The following is a 27351-nucleotide window of genomic DNA, read 5'->3' on the forward strand; positions in this document are numbered from 1 at the left end:
TTTTTTTTTTTTTTTTTTGTCTATAAGAATAAAAATTTGGATAAATTTAAATTGCTATAGTTTTTTATATTTTAAAATACTTTAAACTTCTGAATGATTAAAGTGAAGCATTATTACGTATACTTTAAATTTTAAAATTACTTAAAAATGCTTTTATAGGACTATTTTTAGATCTTATTATCATTTTACCTTGAAAGTTTTATTTCACTTATGAATGTAATAATAATAATTATTATTATCGTTAGTATATATATATTACGAATTAAAAAAAATTAAATGCTTTAACTAGACTTTTTAATTGTAATAATTAGTTTTAATAAATAATTTTAATCCATAAAACAAATGTAATTTTTATGGTTTAAAGCCCATCAAATTGCTCTTATAAACCAGGCGCGTGGGAGGCTGCGAGGAGTAGCGCGAACAGCAATAGCCGAACGAGTTCACTCATTGAGTTGGCGAAGGCAGAGAGAAGAACTCAGAAAAAATGGCGTTCACAGTTCGAGGTCTGAAGGTTCCGCCCAACTCCGCCAGTCTGGAAGAAGCCCGGAATCGAGTCTTCGATTTCTTCAGATCAGCATGTAGATCCTTGCCTGCAATCATGAACATCTATAACTTAGACGATGTCACTACTATTTCTCATATCCGCTCTACCATCGCCTCCGAGATCCGCAAGAATTCCCACGTTACGGACCCTAAGGTCTCTCTTTCCTGCATTTTACTGTATATTTTTCTTATTTTTTGTCAATTTATATATGATTTGGGAGCGTCTTCGGGAGTTTTGTTGAATCCTTCATTTCCTTAAGTGGTGTGGATAAACTCTGGGGACTTCTTGTCTTTGTGTCTATTAGAGACGTCTGAGAAAGGATTTTTGAAGCTGTCTTTTCCATCAATTAGAAACGAAAGCTTTATAGAAATAGAAAAACGAATAGAGGAGTTTAGAGGGTTTATCTTTCTCGTTCTTGTCGTCGTTGTAAATCTATCATTCTGGAGAGTTATTTTTGCCGAGTCAAATAGATATTGGTGTTCTGGCAGTTTTGCATTTGCAACGCAACTGGATGATTTCGCCCTCCTGAAGATTGTGCACATTAGATAGGGTTGAAAATGTAGATGAGTTGTGTTCTTCCGTCCCTTCACGAAGTTTTTCGTGGATAATCAATTCAATCCGTTTTTCTTTTTGGGGGCTATTCCTTCTAACTCTGGGATATTGTTTCACGGTGTATGAGCTCTTTCAGTGCATTTGATGGTAGGATTCTTTGGACAAACAATCAATTGTTGACTTTTTGGGAGAATTTTTCTCAAAGGAGTTCATTGAAGATAGGCGTGCAAATACAAGTTTGAAAGAATCTAGGCCTAGAACTCATCTAATTGCTTCTTTCTGCTGCTGCAATCTTAAAAAAATTCTCTCTTTTTTGGAGTCTTCGGTTAGAAAGAAACAAGAGAGTTGAATCTTTATTTTTTGGTCAATCAACTCCAGCTCTAATTGAGGTGCCTCCCTTGTGAATTGTTTCTGCTATATGTCTCATTTATCAATGCATTTTGTTTCGTATCAAAATTATATTAATGATGCAAAAGTTTCATGATATTACCATAATCTTAATTTTTTTTGGTATGTGAGAGTATCTGATGAATCGGTAGATATGCTGTCTCTAAAAAAATTATTATTAACAGCCTAAGGGCAAGGGAGAAGAGAGAACCCCCTTCCACAAAAAACTAAAGGAAAGCTTTTCAATTGATTTGGACCATGGTTAGCTATAGTTACAAAAGATAATTGCTTGTACCTTTAATTACTAGATATAATTCATGCCTGTGCCTGCATTTTATCCATTTACTATTGTTTCATCTTTTCATCAAGTGCTGCCAATTTGTTTCCTCAAACCTTGTACCCCAATGGTTTATTGTCTTTCTTATGGTTACTATCTATTTATGGTGGAACCTATTGTTTGGTGATCTACAGTTGCTGCCAGTTGAATATTACTTGTAAATTTGTCATTTTTGTGCTATCATCTATGTGATGGAGACATTCTCTGTGTTCATTGCTTTAGAGGTGAATTCAAATTATTTTATAAAGACAAAACGCCAGAAAAAGAATGCGATTAGCAGTTTGACTCTTGACAATTGACCAATTCCCCTTGAATTTTTTGCTGGGGCCTCTTGATTTCCAAATGAAGCGTAGATGATTTTGAACATCAGAGGTTTCTCGAATATTGCACCCCATTTGCTTACTACCACCTCTAGTAATTAAAGGTACAAGCATGTTTATTTGACAAACCCAAGGAATTAGTTTTAATATTGTGTTTCTTCTGTAAATCATTCCTTTGGTATTAACTACTTCACATCTCGATGGCCGATCCATACAACTTAAACCTTTTAGATAATTTGCTTCCATGGGAAATTTAATCAACTTTGTTGGATTTTTTTTTTCCTCCTTTTTTTGGGGAAATCACTGGCTTTAGGCGACCCATGGCTGATTGCCAAGTGATCGTGAGGGAAAAAAAGAAACTCCTCCAGTCGCTTCGCAATGGCAGAGTCTCATTTATGGCATAGTGTGGGGTCTAAATCTTTCAGAACTACAAGTTGTAGTTTATGTGTAGAAATCTCGCTGTGTGTGGTAAATTAAGTGTAACATGTTACAGAAGCCGCTTGGTAGTAGTGTCTTTCTAGGACTGTTATTAAGAAACTGCTGGTGAAGATAGAAACTTAGACCATTATTTTTTAGCGGAGGTGCTCCACTTATGGAGACGGGCAGGGTAGGTTTAGCCTCCTTTCACCCGGTGGTCTAACAATGTGAGCACTTCTGCATATCTGTGTGGGTAACAATTCTAAATGTCTCGACTTTTTTAAAACAAGTCCGAGTCAAATAGTAATGATTCAAAGCACCTCTTTTTACACTATTTTGGAAACCCATGGACTCAATCTTATGGATATGTAAAATACAGGATTTTCAATCCTAGCAGGAAAGGGAGGGAAACGGATACTCAATTTAAACTGAGTAAACAGATTTTCATACTCTATCTCATAGATACATATAAAAATGTGTGTGATACATATAAATGTGTGTGAGTGAGAGAGGGAGAGAGAGATAGTGGCTTCAATCGAGTGATATCTGTTGTGCACCTCATGCCCCAAGTAAGAAGCTTGCGGTGCACTTTGAAAATAATTTGCATTCGAGGAATGGAGGTTGTAGGAATAAAATCTTAATCCAGAAGGATAAATTGAGTGCAAAGGATTATATAATTGAGAAATTAGCTGATGATGATGACATAAAAATGCTTGAAGAGTTCGGTCAATATACTCTAGAGGCATTAATTATTCACGTTCTGGGAATAGTTTTCAACACATATTTTTTGCTTGATTCTTTGAAATAAAATCTGTGTCTATTTTAATTTCTTAAGATTCTGTTCTTTACACTGTCTTGGAGTCAGGACTGCGAATGTGAAGATTATTTTTACAGTTTCTGACTTTTCAAGTTTACAGGTGATTGACATGCTTCTTTTCAAGGGCATGGAAGAGCTCGGTAACATTACCGAACATGCAAAGCAACGGCATCACATCATCGGTCAGTATGTGGTTGGTCGCGAAGGACTCGTGCAAGATGTGGGTTCCAAGGATCAGGGCATATCCAATTTTCTCAAAAACTTCTACAAGAGTAACTACTTTTGAACTTCATCCTTCCTTGAATATGAAACATCCATAGTTTTTATTTGTGATCTTGAGAAATAATGAAGAAACTATGTGTTCTCTTGACAATGAACACTCCTACTTGATCGTTTTGTTGGATTGAATTGTTGGTATATTATGACCGCTGTAGCTTTTACAGACGCAAAGCAATCCAAGATCTTTGGTTCTATTTTCACCGTTTTTAATTATCAAGCCCAAATGGTTGTCTACTCTAGCTTTAGTTCCAGTTGTCTTCGTTTTATCACTGGCATGTTTATAAGTTCTAATCATTATCAAGATCACAAATTACGTTAGCAATTATCTTAATTGTGGGGTGTGAAGTGTGCACGAAAACCTCATGTGTGATATATTTTTAGTTTCTGAAGTTCCAAGAATAGTTTCACCTCGCGCATTGCTTGGAGTGCTCAATAATGACTTTTTAAGTGCTTGAAAAGGTACTTAGCAAACAAGCTTATAACGTTAGGAGAAGTGACTGACAATAAGATTGTTACATTTGGGACTCAATTTTGAGATGAAGCATGTTTTAGTCTATTGTTTTTGTTTTGTTTTTTTTAGTTTATGCAAAATTTCTCAGAGACCCTATCAATTGAGAATTCTTTAGGTGTAAGAAAACTGAAAGCTGTGAAGATATTTTTAAAAGGGTCAAGGTTCTATAAACGTCTGTTCTCTTGATCAATGGCATAGTTTGAAACTAGAAAATGACAATTGCCCACTCACAAAAAGAAAGTACGACATTTGAATATTCTATGCTCTTAGTGAGTTTAAGATGCTTTTCCATTGCTTTATTGATGCTTTTGTTTTATTTCATCATCTTTAGGAATTTTTGGCATAAGAAACAATTGGCTTTCGAATTAGACTCATAACTCGAGTTGAGAAGCCTAAGTTCATGTTTGAGCATGAGTTTACAAGGCATAGGTTTATGTCTTGACCTTTATACATTATGAATCTACAAATCAAATACATAAAGGTTGCATATATCTAGGAATAGAATTGTTTTGTATCCAAAAAAATGGACTTGCCGTAAATAACATACAGATATATACAGAGTGTAGCCTCTCTAGATCATCACAAGACTGATACCATATAATCTGACACACACATAAAATTTGAAAACTAAAGCGTTTTTGTCAATATAATTGAGGAGAAACCAAAAAGCTATTCACTCCTTTGGGCGAGCAAGCCACAGTGAACTAAGGGCTCGTAGTCTGGAGAAGTAATCATGAATTGCTAGAAGTGCCCGAGCCGACTGACGAGTTGTCAATATCCGATGCATTTGCTGTAGTGTTTGTTGCCGTAGATTGTCAGCCTACAATTCCACAGAGAGAAAAGGAAGCAATAATGAATCAGATCCTAAATGTAAGATTTGATCATCGTACGCATCTAAGAACACATCATGAAAGATACCTGGCGAATAAACCCCTCAAGAGTCCCAAATTTGCCCATGGCTGTGGCCATTTGACCCATATAGTTTGCCACATTGCCAGATGTGTTCGAGGAGCCAAGAGATCCGCTAGACAACGTCTCCGCCAACGACTGTTGCAATGCTTCCATGCCTTGTGACAATGCATCTTCAGTCTGTTGTGAAGACTGCTGCAAGTTGGATATGCCCATGAACTGCTGTTCTGTTAGGGGCTCTAATTGATTGACAAGAAGCTGCAACGGAATTCCAATCTTTTAGTAATGCTTAAAACTCAGAGCTTTACTTCTCACTCGTATTAACATCAAATCAAAACATTAGTTAAAAAGCAGTCCAAGCCCACCGCTAACAGATATTGTCCGCTTTGGCCCATTACGTATCGCCATCAGCCTCACAATTTTAAAACGTGTCTACTACAGAGAGGTTTCTACACTCTTTTAAGGAATGTTTCGTTCTCCTCTCCAACCAACGCGGGATCTCACAATCCACTCCTCTTGGGGGCCAGCGTCCTTGCTGGCACGCCTCTCGGTGTCTGGCTTTGATATCATTTGTAACAGCCCAAGCCCACCGCTAGGAGATATTATCCACTTTTGCCCTTTACGTATCGCCATCAGCCTCACGGTTTTTAAATGCGTCTACTAGAGAGAGGTTTCCACATTTTTATAAGAAATGTTTCGTTCTTCTCTCCAACCGATATGAGATCTCACAATATTGTTATAGAGACAATAAATGAGCACACCTTTAAGAGCTCCGATGAACGGAAACCACCAAGCCACAAAAAACATCTTTCAGCAGGAGTTTTCCACATGCCAGACAATAAATGGAAAACATCAGCCTTTGCAGCGATGCCCTTTAGCCGAAAAACCTCATCGTAATGAGCCAAGACGCCATCGACGATCATTCGGAGTTCAGTATCACTTGCATGAGAGTTTACCGCTGCTCTTAGTTCATTGATCTGCTTGTTTTGTTCTTCCAACCAACGGGCATATTCCACATCAAATGCCATGGCCCCTGCAAATGTGTAGCAGCTAATGCTATGCAACTTCAAACTGAAAAGATAGCTAAAACAAAACACTTACTGCCAAAAAGTTACATAATCAGTATAAACGAGATCGAGTTATACTAATAATCGTGCCAGATTACGACGTCTCGTGAAAGTAATATCGTGATTCAAAATAATTCAAATACCATTTCCAGTAATCGAATGGGCCTGATCTCCTGAGCTTGATATGAACACTCCCTAAAAAGGACACAATTTATAAGAAATTTGAAGAGATTCAAACTTGAGTGATAGAGAACAACAGAGAAACACAATGCAGGCAACCTGCTGCCGTGCTCGCTGAAGCTCCTGCTCTAGTTGTGTCAACTTTAAACGACTGCTCTCTAGCTGTTGGACATATGCCTACATATAGATAAGATAGAAGAACAAGTTGGATTTAATGACTTCAAGTTTTCATTTAATAGAGAGATCATACCACTAACACTGAAAGCCTCTAATCATGGATAAGATTAAGATCAACGGAGCATTCTTTATAAGGGTGTGGAAACCTCTTCCTAGCAAAAGCATTTTAAAAAACCTTGAGGGGAAATCCGAAAGAAAAAGTCTAAAGAGGACAATATCTGCTAGCGGTGGGCTTGGGCTATTACAGATGGTATGAGAGCCAAACACTGAGTGGTGTGTTAACGAGGACGCTGAGCCCCAAAGGGGGTGGACACCAAGCACGCTGGGCCCCGAAGGGGGGTGGATTGTGAGATCCCACATCGGGTTGGAGAGGGGAACGAAGCATGCTTTATAAGGGTGTGGAAACCTCTCCCTAGCATACGCATTTTAAAAACTTTGAGGGAAGTCCGAAAGGGAAAGTCCAAAGATGACAAGATCTGCTAGTGGTGGGTTTAGGCGGTTATTGTATTTTCTTAATTTAAAGCTTCTATTTCTAAACTAAATAACAGCAACGACAGCAACATGCTAGAGTCGGAATAGAAACAGAAGGAGAAATATAAGGCCTACTTTTTTTCGCAGTCGGCTTTTTCTGGCAGCTTCACGATTCTGCGCGAGCCTACGTAGAGTCTGAGAAGAGAAAAATATAATGATCCATTTTTATCACACAAGGTCATCACAGCAAAAGATTAAATAACTAATGTACTGAGTACAACCTTCTGATCGGACTTATCTTTTGTTCTATCACTGGAATCAGAAGCCACCGTGTTCCACTGAACCATATCGAGCTGTAAATGTGGAAGAAAAAGATCAAATGTATATGAATGTATGTATATGTGTATATGTCCAAACCCACCGCTAACAGATATTGTTCTCTTTGGATTTTCCCTTTTGGGCTTCCCCTCAATGTTTTTAATACACGTATGCTAGGGAGAGGTTTCCACACTCTTATAAAGAATGTTTCGTTCTCCTTTCCAACCGATGTGAGATCTCACAGTAATGTTCTGAATCATGTAAATACAGAGATGGACAAGATAGCACGTAATTTGAATATGAAAGACATATTACCCTCTGGTTTATGTCATCTGTGTCGACATCGGTAGAGATATCAGTCCTTGGACTGACATCAGTCATGGCATATACTTTGAGGTTTTCCTTAATACTGCAAGGTAAGGAAACCAAGGGCATCATGGGAAGTGTTGTGGCAGTATAAGAGGACACAAAACCAGCAATCAAATAGAACTCACCTCACTGAAGGTTACAAGCAACTGTTTGCCTTCTTAATAGGGGTTTTAAGCACAGTTTCTGCATCAAGAGTACAACATATTACTACCCAATAAAAGAGGACATGCATAAACGAGCGGGCATGTGTTTTTCTCTTACTCGAATTTACACTCGGTTCCGTTTAGCAAACATAAACTAAAGCTATAAATACCATTTTTCTTCTTATATACGATTCGTCTTTGTGATGTCCCATATTGGTTGGGGAGGAGAACGAAACTTCTTTATAAGGGTGTGGAAATCTCTCCCTAGCAAACGCGTTTTAAAAACCTTGAAGGGAAGCTCGAAAGGGAAAGCCAAAGAGGACAATATTTGCTAACGGTGGGCTTGGGCCGTTACAGTTTTATTTGAGTAAAACGAAATATATAAGGTCGAGGTCAATGGGACCTAAGTAGTTGGAAGAAAAACGCCATTTGACCTGTAAGATTGGAGCTACAAGAGAGACTATATCTAATACAGTATGAAGAAGCTAAGAACAGAAAAGTAGAAACTATCACTTGTTGTTAGAGGTGAGTTGGAAATGTAATCAAGCAGTCCTTTTTCTTTAATGGTGTTAATAGAAAACTGTGGCCACTCTTAGGTTCAAGGACTGATATGGCATGACATAGGTTTCGACGAAGAATATGCTTCAAAGCAATGATAAGACGTCATTGCATCACTATTCTGGTAACAGCCTAAGCCCACAACTAGCAGATATTATCCTCTTTGGGTTTTTTCTTCAGGGCTTCCCCTGGTTTTTAAAACGCGTCTATTAAGGAGAGGTTTCCACACCCTTATAAGATATGTTTCGTTCTCCTCTCCAACCGATGTGGGATCTCACAATCCACCCCCCTTGGGGGCCCAGTGTCCTCGCTAGCACATCGCCTGGTGTCTAGCTCTGATACCATTTGTAACAGTCCAAGCCTACCGCTATCTGATATTGTCCTCTTTGGGCTTTCCCTTTTAGGCTTCCCCCGAAGGTTTTTAAAATGCGTCTACTAGGGAGAGGTTTCCACACTCTTATAAGCAATGTTTCGTTCTCCTCTCCAACCGATGTGGGATCTTACAATCAACTCCCTTGGAGGGCCCAGCGTCCTCGCTGGCACACCGCCCAGTGTCTGGCTTTGACACCATTTGTAACAGCCCAAACTCACTGTTAGCAGATATTGTCCTCTTGGGGGCTTGGAATGTTACAATTCCATTAACGGGATTAGTCATGTTTCACCAGAACTTGCAATTAACTACCAGGAACTGACACTTCGACGAGTTATTTCCTGTCGAAAAACTCGAACCCAACTAGCAATTGAACCAATCATTATGTTTGAATGCAGCAAGTAAACAAGCAAACAGCAGCTCAGAAATTGATTCTCATGTTCTGAGTATTACAGGAACGACAGGACAAGTAGCTAGAGAGTTACAAGTTAACACAAGTTGGAGCAGCCATATGAGCAAATATAAGGGAAGGAACTCACAGTTAGCTACAAATGGATATCTCTGAAGCAAAACCTGGCATCCCGCTTGCCACTTTCTTCTCATGTCTTCCTCAACTCGCCTGGTCCACTCGCCCAACAACCGTCATGAAGAACAGTCTGAGACATCAAAATCAAAAGAACCCAGAAATTTAGCTAATCAACTAAAAGTAAGCATACAACCGATGATGCCAGGAAGAGAATAGCAAGAAGCCTCGAAGAGAAAATATAATCAAGTATGAGCCATATCGAATAGAATAGATCAAATAGATCAAATTCAGTAAAGATCCTAATCAAGTCAAAATGGGACACAAAGATAAACAGAAACCAACAGTACCCAGATGTCAAGATCGCCCAAAACAAGTCAAAATGGCATATCAGGACGTATTTGACCCCAAATAAGCGAGACCCAGATGGCTAAATTGAGGAAATTGGAAGATTTGGAAGGCCCCCCGTCCTCAAAATCAAGAACATGGAAGCGCTTGCTTACAGATGGGGCTCTGTTAAGGGAAAGTAAAGGCAGTAAAAGGTTGGACGAGGAAGATGGTGGGGGATTTGAGAAAGCGCTCGTGTATTACTGGATTCAAGTGTGGGAAAGGTGAGGGGGAGAGGGACGTTTCAGGTGTGTGCCAATCTCAAGAGGACGTTCTCTTTGCGTGGCAATCTTCAGCTTTCCAATGCCCAATTATTACCTGTTGCCCTTTTTTCTAATTCTGTGTGGGTTTGAAATGGATACTTTTGTGGGTGTTTTTCTTTGGTAGCTTCAGCGCAGGCAGTGATCCAATTTTAGGCATGGGATTGAATTTGAAATAATATACACCATTTCCAGTAGCTTCATGGATTGACCCATCTTTTGACGACTCATTTGGGAAGCTCCATGGGGAATAACGAGAGAGATGAACACGTTCTAATCTATAATGATTACTGAATTTTATGACTCTTTTTTGGTGCTTTATGACTCTTTTTTGGGATTGGCATTTAGCTGGTTGAAAGTTAGGAGGGATATTTTTCGATTTTATTGCGAGTAATGTTTAAATTTGATCTAATGAATGCCAAAAAATACGTTTTTTTTACGAGATCTCACGTCGATTGGAGAGAATAACAAAGTAACATTATAAGAGTGTGGAAACCCAAACCTAAGAGAACAATATCGACTATTGGTAGGCTTGAATTATTACTAATGTATCCGAGCCAGATACCAGGTGGTATACCATCGAAGACGGTGTGACCCCAATAAAGATGGTTGTGAGATCTAACCGTCGGAGATGGGAACTAAACATTATTATAAGGATACGAAAATCTCACCCAAATCTTATAGAGGAACCCATGATGGAAATCATAAAAAGTACAATATTTACTAGTGATGGACTTGTACTATTATAGTTTTATAGTTATTTTCTCCCGTTTAAGAGAAAAGTGGAATTGAAATAGCATTTCTATAATTTTTTTGAATGGTGACATATTTTTTATTTATTGATAGAGCATCCATACTTACGAATCAATCCTAAAACAATATGACTGACGTTTTACATTTTATTCATTTGTAGGTGTTACTAACACATCCATATTTTCTTAGATTATTTTTTCAATGATATTAGGTATAGTTTAATAGTTTTTTTTTTTTCCTTATTTAAATTAAAGATTGAATGGTCAAGTGGACGAGTATAGTTTCCTTGCTCTATTATTTCTCTCGAAGTTGAAAGTTCAAATATTCCTATAAATATTTGTTGCGAAAAAAAAAAAAAGCTTAAACACACCTGACATTCATAAGATATGGAAATAAAATATAAAGATTTCGTGATTTGTGCTGATCGTAGTAGCATTGATGGTGAAAATAGGTCGTGGTTCACTCTCCAATCATTCAGGACCGAGCCATAACTTATGAATTTGATAAAATCTTGAGCCAGGTCTATATTTCTCGAATTCTTACAAGCGTTGTTTTGCTAATAATTACGTGGGTTAGCTGTATCAGTGACTCAATACCTCTTTGCTTCATAAACACAATGTTATTAGACACAAATTATTAACTTATTTTAAAAGTTTGCCCTCGGGATTCTTGGTCATAACATGTGATTACATGACCATATCATATATTATTTTTCCTAACTTGAAAGCGAATTTATTAATTTATTGTATCCTTCCTTTTGACCCAAATTGTGGCTTCCAAGCTTTCGTGTCTATTTTCTTTTCGCTATTGTTCTTTTATTGTTATTTTTTTTCAAAATTTTAAAACCCGAGATAAGATAGACATATAAAGAATTTAAGCCAGCTCACATTGCTGACATTTCTTGTCCATTATGAGGGGATTTCTCGTACGTGTAAAAACAAGTAGACTATCTAGAGTGACATGCATCAATCTTTGTAGACAGATCGTTGATCTTGGACTTTTTTTTAACGGAATAATATTTATAATCAACTTGTTAAGATATTTAGTAGGAAATTAGCTTTCCTACTCTAAAACAAATAAATTCAATTCATATTATATGAATTGTGATTTAAATTTTAAAAACACTTTTTAGAAAAATGATCAACGAAATTATTTGGAAAAATTATTCGTAAAATATTATCTATCGAACTATTGACTTGATGAAATGGTATATATAATCACATCTATTCAGATTATTTATTTTATATTTTGAATTCAATAATATAAAAGGTAGAGATTAAAACATCTAATTTTTGAGTCGAAAATATACGTTTTAACCAATTGAACGGTTGTAATTGACTATTCAAATGGTCACTGTCGTAATTGTTATTTTTTTTTTGACACATTATGTGTGAAAGAAAATAAGAATCCACTACCCATGCCAAAAATTGCATTTAAATTTGATATTGTTGGCCTTTCATTCAACAATTTTGACGAGTACGATCCAAGAATTTCTTGACACATTGCCTTATCCTATCGCTGACAAAGATTAAGAGAATTGGAGTATACGAGTGTCTAAGAAAATATCCATTATTTTTAAACGAATATTAATAATAGCGTATTTAATTTAATCACTATTAAAATAATCACTCTAATTTTGTAAAATTAATGGTTCTATCTTATGTCTTCTTTAAGTAATACGTCGTGTCCTTCGGTCTGATATATTTTAAACGCACTTTTGTTTTGTAGTTAGAGTTTGTTCTTATATTAACATCAGATGTCCATTAAATAAATCAAATTATTATAAATATAAGTATACATTATCCATTTTTTTTTTTAATCTAACATTAGCATAATATATGAAAATTTTATGCTAATGTTATTTTATTTTAATGATGTTTTTAAAGTATATTCATATATTCAATATTAAATAGTATATTTTTGTAAAGACGTGTTCTATGACACAATTATATTAATTTGTTGATATTATATGTATATATTTTCAAACGGGAAATTTGGAGTAGTTTAGGTCAAATATTCCAAATTATTATAAAATTTAGTTTTTTTATTTTTCTTACAAAGTTAATTTAAAAAAAAATGGAAAGGGTCAAGTTTCAATACTTCATTTAAATAAATAAATAATCTTGGACCACGATGATCTCAATGATTGGGCAATCATGGCCACACACTTTAGTTTTTCGTCAAATGTCAAACAACATAATCAATTTTAAATTTTCTAACTAGCAAATGTCTCAATTTTTACCAATTATTTTATAAAAGAAAATTTTAATTAATAAATTAATACAAATGTCTTTAAAAATATCAAGATTTTAAAAAACACAATTAAACTTAAAAATATTTATTAATACTCATTCATTCGCGTTGTGAATTATTTTCAAACATTTAAATGATATTTTTAGAATGTTATAAGTATTTATGAGACCGATACTAAGTTATTTTTAAACTTTTTATTTTTTGAAGTTTAAAAAAGATTTAGAGTATTAATGAATTTTTAAGAAATTCAAGATATTTTAAAAATTCGAAATATTGAAATTATTAACCGGTAAAAGTTTTTTTTTTTTAATTTAAAGATATTTTTAATTGGAGGCTTCTTTTTATTAATTTAACAAAAATATATATATATATATATTAAACAAATTAAAAATAAGAGATGGAGAATGATTACATCTTACTCCAAGTCTCAATTAAAAATATTTCCACAGTATGAAACGACAGGTGTCCAGGAAATATATAACAGCCAATAAATGGGCGACACGTCTTTAAACTAATGTTCGCGAAACCTAGAAATTCATAGTCAGACAAGGCTGCCCACGTGACTTAATTATTTATTTACTTAATTGCTTTGAACGCAACGAGGAGCTCTCGTTGTCCAAATTAAATACCGGCATTAATTTAATTAAAAAATTATATATTTTTAATTTTTATATAAAAAAATCAGTTCCAAACGTTCACTCTATCATTGTGTCATCGACTGCTATTTGTAATATTTCACAGTGACGTAATAATTATATACGTTTTTTTAACGAAAATTGTTTAAATATCCCTACCTTACATCACCTGTCATATTGGGCCACGTGTTTTTGTCATCTTGTTAGAAATCTACGAGGGAAAATAGGAGGTATTTACTAAGTTTAGGGCATGACTCTGATACCATGTTAGAACGAACACGACTCTCTACAATGATATGATATTGTTCACTTTGAGCATAAGTGCTCATGGATTTGCTTTGGGCTTCCCTGAAAGGCCTCATATCATCAATGGAGTTAGTATTCGTCACTTATAAACCCATGACATTCCCTAAATTAGCCGATGTGGGACTTTCATCATCCAACAGTATTTATGCAAAATTAGTCATAATTAGAGAAAACTCAACCTGTTACAATGTGCCTATCTGGTATAATAATCATTAGAAGGATGTTACAATGTGCCTATCTGGTATAATAATCATTAGAAGGATACAATTTTACCGTTGTCAGTCGTGTTATAATTAATTATTATGTTAAACCGTAAGTCTATGGTTACGATATAAATCTATTATTGTATAAGTACTTCGATGGTGAACACTTTTGTATGTATAAGTTGAATCGACAATGGTTCGAACAACTTTTAAATTATAATTGAATTCAATAATTATCTTTAAATTAATTGAATACACACGAAAAGGACACTGGGACCCAAAGGGGTGGATTTGGAGGGGTCTCACATTGATGGGAGAAAGAAATAAGGTTGTGGATGTTAGACGAACACGACTCTCCACAATGGTATGATATTTGGTTTGGGCTTCCCAAAAGGCCTCATACCAATGGAGTTAGTATTTCTCGCTTATAAACTCATGATCATTCCCTAAATTAGCCGATGTGGGACTTTCATCATCCAACAGTGGAAACCTTTCTGGTCCCTAAATTAGCCGATGTGGGACTTTCATCATCCAACAGTGGAAACCTTTCTGGTTTTAAAAATCTTGAGGAAAAGTCTTAAATAAAGAGGACAATATCGGTTAGTGGTGGGTTTGGGCGTTATAAATTTTGTGTTTTCATATTACTGCTTCTAGGAAATTATATATTTAAAACTAAAATAATTAAAAGAAAAAATATTTCGATGAGATATTTTATTTTGGTCCCCGTGGCTAGGGAACCATCTATTGCTTTTTCCCATTTTATTCACATTCATTAAGAATTTTCCTTTTCCCTTCAATTTTCCCACCCACGACTTTCCCGGAAACCGCCGCTTGTTTGTTTCCCAAGAAAATTTATCCGCTCCGTTATCCGTACTTCCTTATAAATCCACCATATCCTTCCACTCCAACAAAACTCATAAGAACTGCAATAATTTAACCTCCCTCATCTTCCTCTGTAATTGAAAACAAGAATCAAAAGAGGAGAAGAATCAGATGGATGTAATCGGCAAAAAACAGCCGAAGAGAACCAAGAAATCGGCCGCCAATTTCAAAGTCGTGTACATTTCGAGTCCGATGAAGGTGAAAACCAGCGCCTCGAAGTTTAGATCTCTCGTCCAGAAACTCACCGGCCAGGACTCTGACGCCGAGAGTTTCCTGGAACTCATCGCAGGTGATCGGAACTTTCAATCGTCCGCGTTCCTCGATTACCAAATCCTCGGCGATGACAATCTAATTAATCGCGACCATCGTCTTGTGGCGGGAAAGATCGAAACGGCGGCATATCAATCGTTGGTTGCTCCGCCGGCAGATGATTTGGTTCTGCAGAACTTCGATGCGAGTTTTGAAGAAATGCTCCGTGGATTTTTTGCATGAGTCTTCTACAGACTGAGATACCAGGTTCAAGTGCACTACTGTAGATTCGTCGTACCCTATAATTTCTCCCATTTTATTTTTTATTTTTTATTTTAACTCAATAATACGACGTGGATTTGTATGGATCGTTGATTCGTTATCACATTTTTTTTGTTGTTGATAATAAAATTTGAGAACTATTCGAGGTTTATCGTGTTTTTTTGTTGTGACTATCTTTTTTAATGTCCCAATAAAAATTAATTGTTTAAATATTTGGTATTAAATTTGCATATTTACTTAATTATCTTTAAATTTAGGACACACTTGGCTTAAATATATACCACGCTGAACTTAATAAAAAATTAAGAAATATAAAAAAATCAATTTTATAAACAATATATATATAATATACATTTGTTTTCTCACGCTTTCTTATCCAATTCAAAAACATTTTTTTTAAAACCTATTTTATTTAGTTTTCAACATTTGGCATTTATTTGAAAATGTTGTTAAAAATGGATAATAAAATAATTATCGGATAGGTAGAAACAATATTTATATATAAACTTAATTAAATAATAAAATAAACTAAATCGTCACTAAATAGAGTCTCAGGAACATTTTGGACCCAAATGAAAAGTTAAGCCGTGAACGATTAAAAAAAATTGTTTTTTAGTGTAACAAAGTTATGGTAACAAATTGACCTTGCAACCTTAAGTACGGCGATGACAATTCAAACCTCCAATCTTTAACAACGATAGAATATATGTTGATTATTACCGAGTTATATACGACATGTTTTTTAAATAATTATTTTGGTTTTCCCCATTTTTCTTGTTTTATCGTATGTTGTTTGAAATATAAATAAAATGTCTATAAATATGTGTTCTAACGTGCAAACATAGACACCATATCAAAGTCACCTAAGTTAATCAATGATTTTAAGTAGATATCGAGTAACCAATTATTGATAGTTTTCAATAATATCGATATCAATATGAATATATATATATATATATATATATTTTAATTTTAGAAACTAAAATGAATATTTTAAAATTGAATAGCTAAAAATTTCAAACGAAATCGTTAAACTTTAAAATTTTGGTATTTTTTTTCACTATTATTTTTTTATTTGTGTATAATACATACTTTATGGATAATTATATAATTTTTAACCTTATGAACAAAATGCATAAAATTTTGAATTAAAAGTTTAATCTTGTAATAATAAAATGAATGAACTGATTAATGTATTAATTTAAACTAAAAGTTTTCACAAACAAATCAATTTAGATATTAATTTAAAAAACATTAATGCAATTTTTTAAAATGCAATGATTAATATATATTATAGACAAAATGCGTTAATCTATTCATTAAATATATCTATTATAATTTTTATTACATTGTAGTAATTTTTTTGAAAGTAATAATTTTATTCAGATGATTTTCAATGATAAAATAAAAATATTCACAAATGTATGTAATAAAAAGGTTTAAATTAATTTAAGTTTATAAAAGTTTAGAGATTAAAAAGAAAGAATATAATAATTAAACCATGATTTTACGGAAGAGGAACAAAATTACTCAAAGTTAAAAAAATGAAAAATGGAATTTTTCTTACTTTTATTTTTTATTTTTTTCTCCCTAAAATCCTTCTCCCTCTCCGTTGGATTCTTTTGTCGATTCTCTCCACTTTACCATTTTCGGGCATAGCTGTAGGTAGCTTGAGTTCTCATTTACCAATTCTTCCTGGAACTAAGCTCATGGATCTACAATTCAACTCCCACTTGGTTCAATCATAGCTCTTGCCATCCCCCACATCGATTGAGCTTAAATTTCGAGCTACAACTTTTCTGGGTCTGTTCCTGTTTGGTTTGATTTCTTCTGGGTAAGTTTTTAGGGGTTGAAGATTATTGGAAGTGGAAGAAATGAAAGTTCCCTGTTGTTCCGTGTGCCAGAATCGGTACAACGAGGAAGATAGAGTGCCGCTTTTACTTCACTGCGGCCATGGTTTCTGTGCGGACTGTATGTCTCGGATGTTCATAGCTTCGTCCGACACGAGGCTGTCGTGTCCGAGATGTCGATATGTGTCGGTGGTAGGGAATTCCATTCAAGCCCTGCGCAAGAACTTTGCGGTACTTGCATTGATTCACTCCAGCTCGAAAACGGAAGTGGCGGCGTCGGAATTCGATTGCGGTTTCACGGATGATGAGAGAGACGATGAAAACGGCGATGGTGAGGTGAATGCTGATGAGGAATCGCTCTCTCGCCGCCGTTGGAGTGGCGGATCCTGTACGTCGACCTCGGGAGGGTGCGGGCCGGTGATAGATGTTGGAGTACATAAGGATTTGAAGCTATTGCGTCAAATAGGGGAGGGTCGAAGGGATGGCGTTGAAATATGGACTGCGGTGCTTGGCGGCATGGGAAATGGGAGCACAAGGTGTAGACATCAGGTTGCTGTGAAGAAATTGGCGGTGGGTGATGATATGGATTTGGGTTGGGTTCTTGAGCAGCTCGAGAGCTTGCGGCGGGCTTCCATGTGGTGTAGGAATGTGTGTACATTTCATGGGGCAATGGAAATGGATGGCTCCTTGTATCTGGTTATGGATAGGTGTTACGGCTCTGTTCAATCCAAGATGCAGGAGAATGAGGGGCGCCTGACATTGGAGCAAATACTGAGGTTTTGATTTGATCTTGTACTTGGAATTGTTGGTTCTTAATTATTTCTTTACTATAAATCTTAGCATTTGGGTGGATTATTTGGCCCCCTTTTCTTGTTTTCGTGTTTTATAATTGTTTGCCAAATCTTAGGCTGTTGGAGGTGTATGATTTTGATTAGTTCTTTCCTAGATCATCAAAGGATTTGTAGTGCATGATTTCTGTGATCACAACTTTAAGGATATGTATGAGCCGTTATGGCGATTGTTTTGTTTTGCTTTGCTTTGTTTTGCTTGTTCATATGAATCATTGAGACCGAGCATAATAGACGAATCTGGAAAAATGAAGTTAAAAGTTTGGATCAAGTCTGGGGGGCATGGTATTATTGGCCCATTTGAACGCTGTCTCGAGGCATGTCGCTGATTCTTTTAAGTATCCATCTCATTAACCTAGAGGAATCAGCTCTTTCAGGAAATGGAAGCAACTATTATTGGTATTAGCTAGCTTACTATCAACTTCACATTGTTCATGCATTTGCCAATGCTAGGTACGGCGTGGATGTTGCAAGAGGTGTGGCTGAACTGCATGCTGCTGGTGTTGTATGTATGAACATAAAACCATCAAACCTTCTTTTGGATGCTACGGGTCATGCAGTGGTTTCTGATTATGGACTTGCTGCTATACTAAAGAAGCCCATGTGCTCAAAAGCTAGATCAGATTGTGATTCATCAAAGACGCATTTGTGCATGGAATGTGCGATGCTAAGTCCACATTATGCTGCTCCTGAAGCGTGGGAGCCTGTTAAGAAGTCACTGACGTTCTGGGACGATGGGCTTGGTATTTCTGTAGAATCAGATGCTTGGAGTTTTGCCTGTACGTTGGTGGAAATGTGTACCGGTTCTATCCCGTATGTGTGGCTACTGGATCCTGTAAAGTGATTTTTCTTTTTATTTCATCGATTCTGGTTGGCGGGTAGTTTTACTAATATTGATTTTGTTCTGCAGATGGTCTGGTTTATGCATGGAGGAAATTTACCGAGCTGTTGTAAAGGCTAAGAAACTACCTCCACAATATGCAAGCATTGTAGGTGTCGGGATACCTAGAGAATTGTGGAAAATGATCGGTGACTGCTTGCAGTTCAAGTCTGTGAAAAGGCCTACATTCAACAAAATGCTAACGACATTCCTTCGCTATCTGCAAGAGATTCCACGGAGCCTTTCTGCAAGTTCTGATAAGTAAGCAATTCAATTGCCTGTTCTCACATCAGAACATCTCGTCTTTGCAATTCTGGAGCTACTGCGCTAAGAGCGTAGGCAGCTTTCGGTGCTTTTATTCTTGTTTTCTTACCCAAATTCTCGTCTTATTTGTGAAAAAGCAGTGACTTGGCTAAATGCTCTGGACCCTATGCCATAGAAACTGAAACCTCTCTCATGTCTGATACGGAAGTTTTTCGTTATAGCCTTGGTCATCTGCATCGTCTTGTGTCTGATGGAGACTTCAGTGGTGTTAGGCAAGTTGATCATTGTCCAAAAATTGTTGTAATTGTTAAGGTTTAACACAATAAAGTTTTCTTAACATTCCTCCCTTTTGCTTATGCAGAGATCTTCTTGTAAAGGCTGAATCGAGAAACAGTAGCAGCTTAATCTCTAAATTGTTAGAAGCTCAAAATGACGAGGGCCAAACGGCTCTCCACTTGGCCTGTCGACGTGGCTTCGCTGAAATTGTAGAGGCTATTTTGGAGTTCAAGGAGGCTAAGGTCGACATTTTGGACAAAGATGGGGATCCTCCACTAGTGTTTGCTTTAGCTGCTGGATCTCCAAAATGTGTTCGTATTCTCATTGAAAGAGGTGCAAACGTTTGTTCTAGATTGAGGGAAGGGTTCGGGCCGTCCATTGCTCATGTCTGTGCCTATCATGGCCAACCTGATTGCATGCGTGTAGGCTTTGTTGAACTCTATTTATCAGATGTGGTTTGGGTAGACATCTTTCTTCTAATTTCTTACAAAATTTGATCAGATCCCTTCGTACTGAAATCTGTATAGGAGTTACTGTTGGCTGGAGCTGACCCGAATCTAGTTGACGATGAAGGTGAATCAGTTCTGCACAGAGCAGTCACCAAGAAGTATTCGGATTGCGCTCTGATAATTTTGGAGAACGGGGGATGTAGATCAATGGCTATATTGAATTCAAAAAATCTTACGTAAGTAAAACATTTACTTAATTGACGGTTTTTTTCATGAGTTGTTTGGAGTTTTTCTTGACCCCCGACGTTAGGCTTTCTTTCTTGTTCCCTTAATAAATGTTTGAAGCACCTTCATATTTCTATTTATTCTGTTTTCAGACCCTTGCACATGTGCGTGTCAACGTGTAATGTCGTTGTCGTTAAAAAGTGGATGGAAATTGCAACCGCTGAAGAGATTGCTGAGGCAATTGACATTCCGAGCCCAGCTGGAACCGCATTGTGCATGGCTGCTGCTCTAAAAAAAGATCGTGAAAGTGGTAATAATAGTAATTTGTCAATTAATATTGTTAATAGTTGCATTTAGTGAAATTCATTAGCCAACTCATGGATGTTAAGAGTTCTAATTTGTAAAGGTAGGCCATGAGTTTAAAATTCATTTGACCAACTTCTACTTCTTATTTTTCTGATTATTAAATACTATGGAAAAAGACAATTATTGTAGTTATGTGCGCAATGGACATAGAGGAGTTGATTTTGCATTTGGGGGGAGTATTTTTGTAATAGCGCAAGTCCACCGCTAGTAGATATTGTCCTCTTTGGGCTTTCCTTTTGGGTTTTTCTTCTAAGGTTTTTAAAACGTGTCTGATAGGGAGAGGTTTTCACACCCTTATAAAGAATCCTTTGTTCTCCTCCCCAACTAATGTGGGATTTCACAGTCCACCCCCCCTTCGGGGCCTAGCATCCTCGTTGGCATTTGTTCCCTTCTCCAATCGATGTGGGACCCCCCCTAATCCACCCCCTTCGGGGCCCAGCGTCCTTATTGGCACACCGCCTCATGTCCACCCCCCCTAGGGGCTCAACCTCCTCGCTAACACATCGCTCGGTGTCTGGCTCTGATACCATTTGTAACAGCCCAAGCCCACCGCTAGCAGATATTGTCTTTTTTATGCTTTCCCTCAAACGAGTCTATAATGTAGCTTGCTTTCTGCAGTCTATTTATTTTCTGAAGTGAATGCAACATCCAGGAATTAGCCAACTACCTCTTCTAGGTCCTATATGATATTATTTAGCATGATTTTCTCCTGATTTCTATGTTAAAAGATGCGGAGAAATAATAATATCCCTAATTGTAGTTGTGGACCTATATCCTCTAAAGAAAAGTGGAGCTAAGGCACTTGCCTTTTTACTTGAATAACTCAAGTATTTCATTATCCAGTAGTTCCATATGTTGATGCTACTATCGTTCTTCTGTGATTCTTACCAATATTACTCTCAGTTAGATTTTCTCTTGGTGTCTTGATGTACCTTTCTAAATTTAGTGGAATAAAAGCTCTGCACTTCTCTAGCTGCCACTGAAGTTGATTATTTTTTTTATATGGAGCGTCGAGTGTATAATCATCCATATTCATAGGTTACGCTAATGTATTCACAGTCGGATAATCTAGCTATCTTCTGTTCCCACTTCCTTCTGGTTTTATTTAAATCTTAAATCATCTAGCGTTTTGTCCTCCTGACTTCTGGTTGATCCTTGAGTCCTCACAGGAGACTGGAAAGGGTATGATAAGAGAGAATTTCTAGAACGACAAAGAGAGCAAAATATACGTCTTGGTGCAGTTCCGTTTTTAGTTTTTTTTTTAAAAATTATTTTTTATGATTTTATTAATTTTCATGTTCTTTTATCGTATTTCGTTTCCCAGTAGTTGCACCATTTATTTGTTACTTCATGCTGCTTGTAGATGGAAGAAGTCTAGTTAAGCTATTGCTTCATGCTGGAGCAGATCCATCTGCCCAGGATGCCCAGCATGGTCGGACAGCTCTTCACACTGCCGCTATGGCTAATGATGTCGAATTGGTTAAGGTACTATAACAAATATATAGATAATACTCGTGCACGTGGATGTTATGTGCTCTTACAACTTTTATTTCTTTTCCCCCTTATTTTCCTGCATACCCACTTTATTTAGTTCTGAATTTAAAAAAAAATCGTGTGGTCAGCTTATTCTTGATGCCGGGGTGGATGTCAACATCTGCAATGTGCACAATACAATACCCCTTCATGTAGCATTAGCCCGTGGAGCGAACTCATGTGTTGGATTGCTCTTGTCTTCCGGGGCAAATTATAATTTGCAGGTTCGTTCAAATTTTCATAAGATCGTTTTGTCTTTGAACACCCCCTCCCCGAAAAGAAATGAGCAAAGAATCAACATTTTTGTGTTACAAAGTGAAACCGATTCTTTCTGAAGAAAGTTCTCACAAACATTGCTGTGACAATAAACAGATCCAATTAAGTAGGGAACACATGTAAAGAGTACATCGGATAGGATACGATATAAAGGGCCTCTTTGTGGGTTTCGTAGGTTAAGGATGTTTTATGCTCTAAGCATGTTATCGGGAGTATTTCTTATTGACTTTATAAGATAATTTGTCCATATTATTCATGTCAATGAATGTTTCCAATTAAAAGAGTTGCTTTTTGATGACTATTTGTGAGATCCCACGTTGGTTGGTGAGGAGAACGAAACATTCTATATAAGGGTGTGGAAACCTCTTCCTAGCAGACGCGCTTTAAAAACTTTGAGGGGAAGTCTGAAAGGGAAAGCCCAAAGAGAACAATATTTGCTAGCGGTGGGCTTAGGTTGTTACAAATGGTATCAGAGCCAGACACCGAGCAATGTGCCAGCGAGGAGGCTAAACCTTGAAGGGGGTGGACACGAGGCGGTGTGCTAGCAAGGACGCTGGGCCCCGAAAGGGGGTGGATTGGGAGGTCCCACATCGATTGAAGAAGGGAACGAGTGCCAGCAAGGACGCTGGGCCCTGAAGGGGGGTGGATTGAGATCCCACATCGCTTAGGGAGGAAACCGAAGCATTCTTTTTAAGGGTATGGAAACCTCTCCCTAGTAAACACATTTTAAAAACCTTGAGGGAAGCCCAAAGAGGATAATATCTGCTACTGATGGGCTTGAGTTGTTACACTATTGAGTTTCATGGCTGATGCTTCATCTTCTTTTCTTTCATAAAGGGAATTTCTTATGCTGTCTACTTACAATTCTTGCCAATTGCTGTTAGGACGATGAAGGCGATAACGCTTTCCATATTGCAGCAGATGCAGCCAAAATGATACGTGAAAATCTTCAGTGGCTCATTGTGATGCTCAGGAACACGGATGCTGCTGTTGAAGTCAGAAACCACAGGCAAGTACCAGTTGGCTGTTACATATTATTAATGTTGTATTTGAATCAATCGAAGTTTTGCCGGTAAATAATGTAACGTTCTATATGTACGACATCTAAATTCAATGTTGTGGGCATAGAAAGGAGAGTTTAAGTATCATTTTTATTGATAAGAAAATTTATCTGGTGACAGTGGCAAGACGCTGCGTGATTTTTTGGAGGCCCTTCCTCGGGAATGGATTTCTGAAGAATTGTGGGAGGCGTTGGCGTCTAGGGGCATTCATCTGTCTCCTACAATGTAATGTCAATAACTGCATACTTATACAATTATTTATGTTCATTATTATAATAATTACAGTTGGTAAATTTCAATCATGACTAGATTCGCAATTGGCGACTGGGTAAAATTCAAAAGAACGATTACAGCTCCGACTTATGGTTGGCAAGGTGCGAAGTATAAGAGCGTTGGTTTTGTGCAAAGCATCTTGGACAGGGACAACCTCATGGTTTCATTTTGCTCCGGAGAAGTTCACGTGTTAGCAAATGAAGTTATAAAAGTCATCCCGCTGGACAGAGGACAACATGTCCAACTTAAAAATGATGTAAAAGAGCCCAGGTTATGCACGCACACTAATTTCTACGCATATTAATTGATCGTATTCTCGTGGCTTGATGAATAGTGATTTTTTATTCATATTTTGTGATCGGTTTATTTTAGCCTAGAAGAATGAGGGAAAACTTCGAAACTATAAAAATTGGATCGATGTTGCTGAGATGTGATGTGGCTGTACCTGTTTTTTGAAGTCTATTGATTTTGCTTTTCGTGATGATACTAATATATCTGTGCTATATCAGGTTTGGGTGGCGTGGACAATCACGTGACAGTATTGGAACTGTTTTATGTGTAGACGACGATGGAATCCTCCGTGTTGGATTCCCTGGAGCATCCAGAGGATGGAAAGCTGATCCTGCTGAAATGGAAAGAGTCGAAGAATTTAAGGTTGGAGACTGGGTTCGCATCCGTCCGACTCTCACTACAGCAAAGCATGGGTTAGGATCTGTAACGCCAGGGAGCATTGGTATAGTTTACTGCAACAGACCTGATGGTAGCTTATTGTTAGAACTAAGCTATCTTCCAAATCCATGGCTTTGTGAACCAGAGGAGGTTGAACCTGTCATTCCTTTCAAGGTAACGTGATCGATTTGTATATTATGGGCACTCTTTCTTTTCATCTCGTCCCTTGTTTAGTTGTTCATTTTTCTGATACTTATAGATCCCGATTACAGATTGGAGATCGGGTGTGTGTTAAGCGCTCTGTTGCAGAACCTCGATACGCTTGGGGTGGTGAAACTCATCATAGTGTTGGAAGAATTAGTGAAATTGAGGGCGATGGTCTCCTCATAATCGATATACCGGATCGTCCAATTCCTTGGCAAGCCGATCCTTCTGACATAGAAAAGGTCGATGATTTTAAGGTAAATTTCTGTTCTCCATACGCGTATACCATACGGTTTGATCTTTAGTTGCTTCATTATTTGACCATGCCCTTCCTTCTCTTCAAATATCATTATTTTTCATAGGTAGGTGACTGGGTTAGAGTGAAAGCTTCAGTGTCATCTCCAAAATATGGATGGGAGGATATCTCAAGGAACAGCATTGGAGTTATTCATATCTTGGAGGAAGATGTAGAAATGGGCATTGCCTTCTGTTTCAGGAGCAAACTTTTTGTTTGCTCGGTGACCGATGTTGAGAAGGTTCCTCCTTTCGAAATTGGTCAAGAAATACATATACTGCCTTCTGTCACTCAGCCTCGTCTAGGATGGTCAAATGAAACCCCTGCTACGGTTGGAAAAATAGCTCGAGTCGACATGGACGGTGGATTGAATGTGAGAATATCATACTAATATTTCTGCATAAGAACCCACAAGTTTGTTATCAATATCGATATTTTTGTTGCCCCTTCCACACACATTCTGGATTAAGATTTGTTTATTGTTCATCAGGTTAAAGTGGCAGGGAGACCGAGTTTGTGGAAAGTTTGTCCAGGGGATGCCGAACAACTTTCGGGATTTGAAGTCGGTGATTGGGTACGTTCGAAGCCTAATACTGGAAATAGGCCTACTTATGACTGGAATATTGCTGGAAGAGATAGTTTTGCAGTAGTTCATAGTGTACAGGACTATCTGTTCCTTGAGTTGGCTTGCTGTACTCGTAGAAACAGGTGGCTTGCTCATGCTTCGGATGTTGAGAAAGTTCCGTGCTATAAAGTTGGGCAGTACGTTCGGTTTCGCCCTGGACTATCTGAGCCAATGTGGGGTTGGAGAGGGGCTCGATCTGATTCACGTGGCATCATAATCAATGTGCATTCTGATGGTGAAGTTAGGGTGGCGTTTTTTGGTGTCGCCGGGTTGTGGAGGGGCGACCCTGCAGATCTTGAGATCGAACAAATGTTCGAGGCAGGAGAGTGGGTGAGATTGAGGGAAAATTCGAACAAATGGAAATCAATAGGACCTGGTAGCGTCGGAGTGGTGCAAGGGCTATGGTTTGAAGGGGATGAATGGAATGGAAGAATCAGTGTGCTGTTCTGTGGGGAGCAAGAAAGTTGGGTCGACTCTATTACCCATTTAGAACGGGTGGACCAGTTAGCGGTCGGACAAAAGGTTCGGGTTAAATTGTCCATAAACCAACCAAGATTTGGTTGGTCGGGGCACAATAGTGCAAGTGTTGGAATGATATCAGCCATTGATGCAGATGGAAAGCTCAAGATATATACTGCAGCCGGGTCTAAAGCTTGGATGCTGGATCCAGCTGAAGTAGAGTCGATACAAGAAGAGGAATTTCATGTCAGAGACTGGGTTCGAGTCAAGCCTTCCGTTTCGACACCGACCTATCAATGGGGAGAGGTGAATCATCTGAGCATTGGGGTGGTTCATCGCAAGGAAAACGGAGAACTTTTCGTTTCGTTCTGCTTCATGGAGAAGAAGCTATGGGTATGCAAGGCATGGGAAATGGAACGAGTTAGACCATTCAAAATTGGAGACAAAGTGAAGATTAGAGAAGGGCTTGTTGCACCACGTTGGGGATGGGGAATGGAGACTTATGCAAGCAAAGGCCAAGTAGTTGGAGTCGACGCGAACGGGAAGTTGCGAATCAAGTTTCGATGGAGAGAGGGTAAACCATGGATCGGAGATCCTGCAGATATTGTTCTCGATGAGAACTAACAAGATGACGACGACGCCTTGCCGTACCCTCAGTTGGCTTCATCCCCTCCTTTAGCTCTGTTTTTGCTGCTAAAGCGAAACCGTGTCGTCATAGCACTATGCAAATGAAACATCCTTGGGACGGTACGGGAGACGGGTTTATTACCGTTTGTAGTCCGAGATGTACGGTGGATAGGTAGAGGAGGAGGCATAAGGGAAGAATGTAACTGACTTAGCTTATATAATCTTTAGGAAACACAAGGAACAATATCTATAGCAGCAGGTAACCATACCGAGTTCCCAGGTAAATACATATGCATAACATTACATTATTCTCATCATTGTACAAATTGAACACTAATATTTTTAGTTACAGAACATCTAAAACATTAATATTTTCAACTTCTCTTCCTCTTCATTCTGTTTTCTTGTCTTTCTTCGTAACAGAAGATCTTATAGAATACTTGTGAAGCAGCTCTCTAATTAGTTTATGTTCTAATTATCTTTCTTATGAAATAAATAAATAAATAAAGATTTGATAATTTGATTGATCCGCGAGTGCTAGTGAGGACGTTGACGTTGGGTCCTGAAAGAGGTGGATTATGGGATTTCACATCGGTTGAAGATGAGAATAAAATATTTTTTATAAGGATGTGGAAATTTCTTCCGGCTCAGAGAAAATTTAAAGACAATATCTACTAGCGGTGGACTTGTGCCGTGACATATTATATCAAAC

At 37.4% G+C, this 27351-nt stretch overlaps 4 protein-coding genes across 4 annotated transcripts; 3 read left to right on the forward strand and 1 right to left on the reverse strand.

Annotated features, from left to right (window-relative positions):
* Positions 1 to 379: 379 nt before the first annotated feature.
* LOC111483420 (NADH dehydrogenase [ubiquinone] 1 alpha subcomplex subunit 6) lies at positions 380 to 3866 on the forward strand. Its single transcript, XM_023129645.1, has 2 exons — positions 380 to 697; positions 3475 to 3866. Exons 1-2 carry the CDS (start codon positions 485 to 487, stop codon positions 3658 to 3660), a joined length of 399 nt encoding a protein of 132 aa, XP_022985413.1. The 5' UTR covers positions 380 to 484; the 3' UTR covers positions 3661 to 3866.
* A 759-nt stretch (positions 3867 to 4625) lies between these two features.
* On the reverse strand, positions 4626 to 10060 carry LOC111486530 (transcription factor TGA2-like). The gene is made up of 11 exons (XM_023133721.1): positions 9600 to 10060; positions 9266 to 9382; positions 7781 to 7838; positions 7602 to 7695; positions 7250 to 7321; positions 7104 to 7163; positions 6420 to 6497; positions 6284 to 6335; positions 5835 to 6106; positions 5083 to 5331; positions 4626 to 4984 (listed from the first exon to the last, which is right to left on the reverse strand). The coding sequence occupies exons 4-11, from the start codon at positions 7665 to 7667 to the stop codon at positions 4838 to 4840; spliced, it is 996 nt and encodes a 331-aa protein (XP_022989489.1). The 5' UTR covers positions 7668 to 7695; positions 7781 to 7838; positions 9266 to 9382; positions 9600 to 10060; the 3' UTR covers positions 4626 to 4837.
* Positions 10061 to 14848: 4788 nt separating this feature from the next.
* LOC111483942 lies at positions 14849 to 15610 on the forward strand. Its single transcript, XM_023130322.1, has one exon. The coding sequence runs from the start codon at positions 15040 to 15042 to the stop codon at positions 15418 to 15420; it is 381 nt and encodes a 126-aa protein (XP_022986090.1). The 5' UTR covers positions 14849 to 15039; the 3' UTR covers positions 15421 to 15610.
* Positions 15611 to 17048: 1438 nt separating this feature from the next.
* Positions 17049 to 27026, forward strand: LOC111472627 (E3 ubiquitin-protein ligase KEG). The gene is made up of 16 exons (XM_023118273.1): positions 17049 to 18085; positions 18611 to 18970; positions 19068 to 19298; positions 19442 to 19573; positions 19663 to 19999; positions 20105 to 20262; positions 20404 to 20561; positions 21981 to 22102; positions 22240 to 22374; positions 23311 to 23435; positions 23608 to 23712; positions 23797 to 24030; positions 24270 to 24603; positions 24702 to 24890; positions 24996 to 25301; positions 25419 to 27026. The coding sequence occupies exons 1-16, from the start codon at positions 17334 to 17336 to the stop codon at positions 26634 to 26636; spliced, it is 4896 nt and encodes a 1631-aa protein (XP_022974041.1). The 5' UTR covers positions 17049 to 17333; the 3' UTR covers positions 26637 to 27026.
* Positions 27027 to 27351: the final 325 nt, after the last annotated feature.

Source organism: Cucurbita maxima, unplaced genomic scaffold (assembly GCF_002738345.1).
Source record: "Cucurbita maxima cultivar Rimu unplaced genomic scaffold, Cmax_1.0 Cma_Scf00001, whole genome shotgun sequence".
Taxonomy (NCBI): domain Eukaryota; kingdom Viridiplantae; phylum Streptophyta; class Magnoliopsida; order Cucurbitales; family Cucurbitaceae; genus Cucurbita; species Cucurbita maxima.

Bases quoted from the DNA above. Each gene is read 5' to 3' on its own strand.
- LOC111483420 (XM_023129645.1), top strand. From the start codon at position 485: ATGGCGTTCACAGTTCGAGGTCTGAAGGTTCCGCCCAACTCCGCCAGT. The intron at 698-3,474 runs GTCTCTCTTTCC...TCAAGTTTACAG, and splicing joins CCCACGTTACGGACCCTAAG to GTGATTGACATGCTTCTTTT.
- LOC111483942 (XM_023130322.1), top strand. From the start codon at position 15,040: ATGGATGTAATCGGCAAAAAACAGCCGAAGAGAACCAAGAAATCGGCC.
- LOC111486530 (XM_023133721.1), bottom strand. From the start codon at position 7,667: ATGACTGATGTCAGTCCAAGGACTGATATCTCTACCGATGTCGACACA. The intron at 7,322-7,601 runs GTAATATGTCTT...CCACATTTACAG, and splicing joins CAGATGACATAAACCAGAGG to CTCGATATGGTTCAGTGGAA. The intron at 6,107-6,283 runs GTATTTGAATTA...ACACATTTGCAG, and splicing joins CCATTCGATTACTGGAAATG to GGGCCATGGCATTTGATGTG.
- LOC111472627 (XM_023118273.1), top strand. From the start codon at position 17,334: ATGAAAGTTCCCTGTTGTTCCGTGTGCCAGAATCGGTACAACGAGGAA. The intron at 20,000-20,104 runs GTAGGCTTTGTT...AAATCTGTATAG, and splicing joins GCCAACCTGATTGCATGCGT to GAGTTACTGTTGGCTGGAGC. The intron at 23,436-23,607 runs GCAAGTACCAGT...ATCTGGTGACAG, and splicing joins GTTGAAGTCAGAAACCACAG to TGGCAAGACGCTGCGTGATT.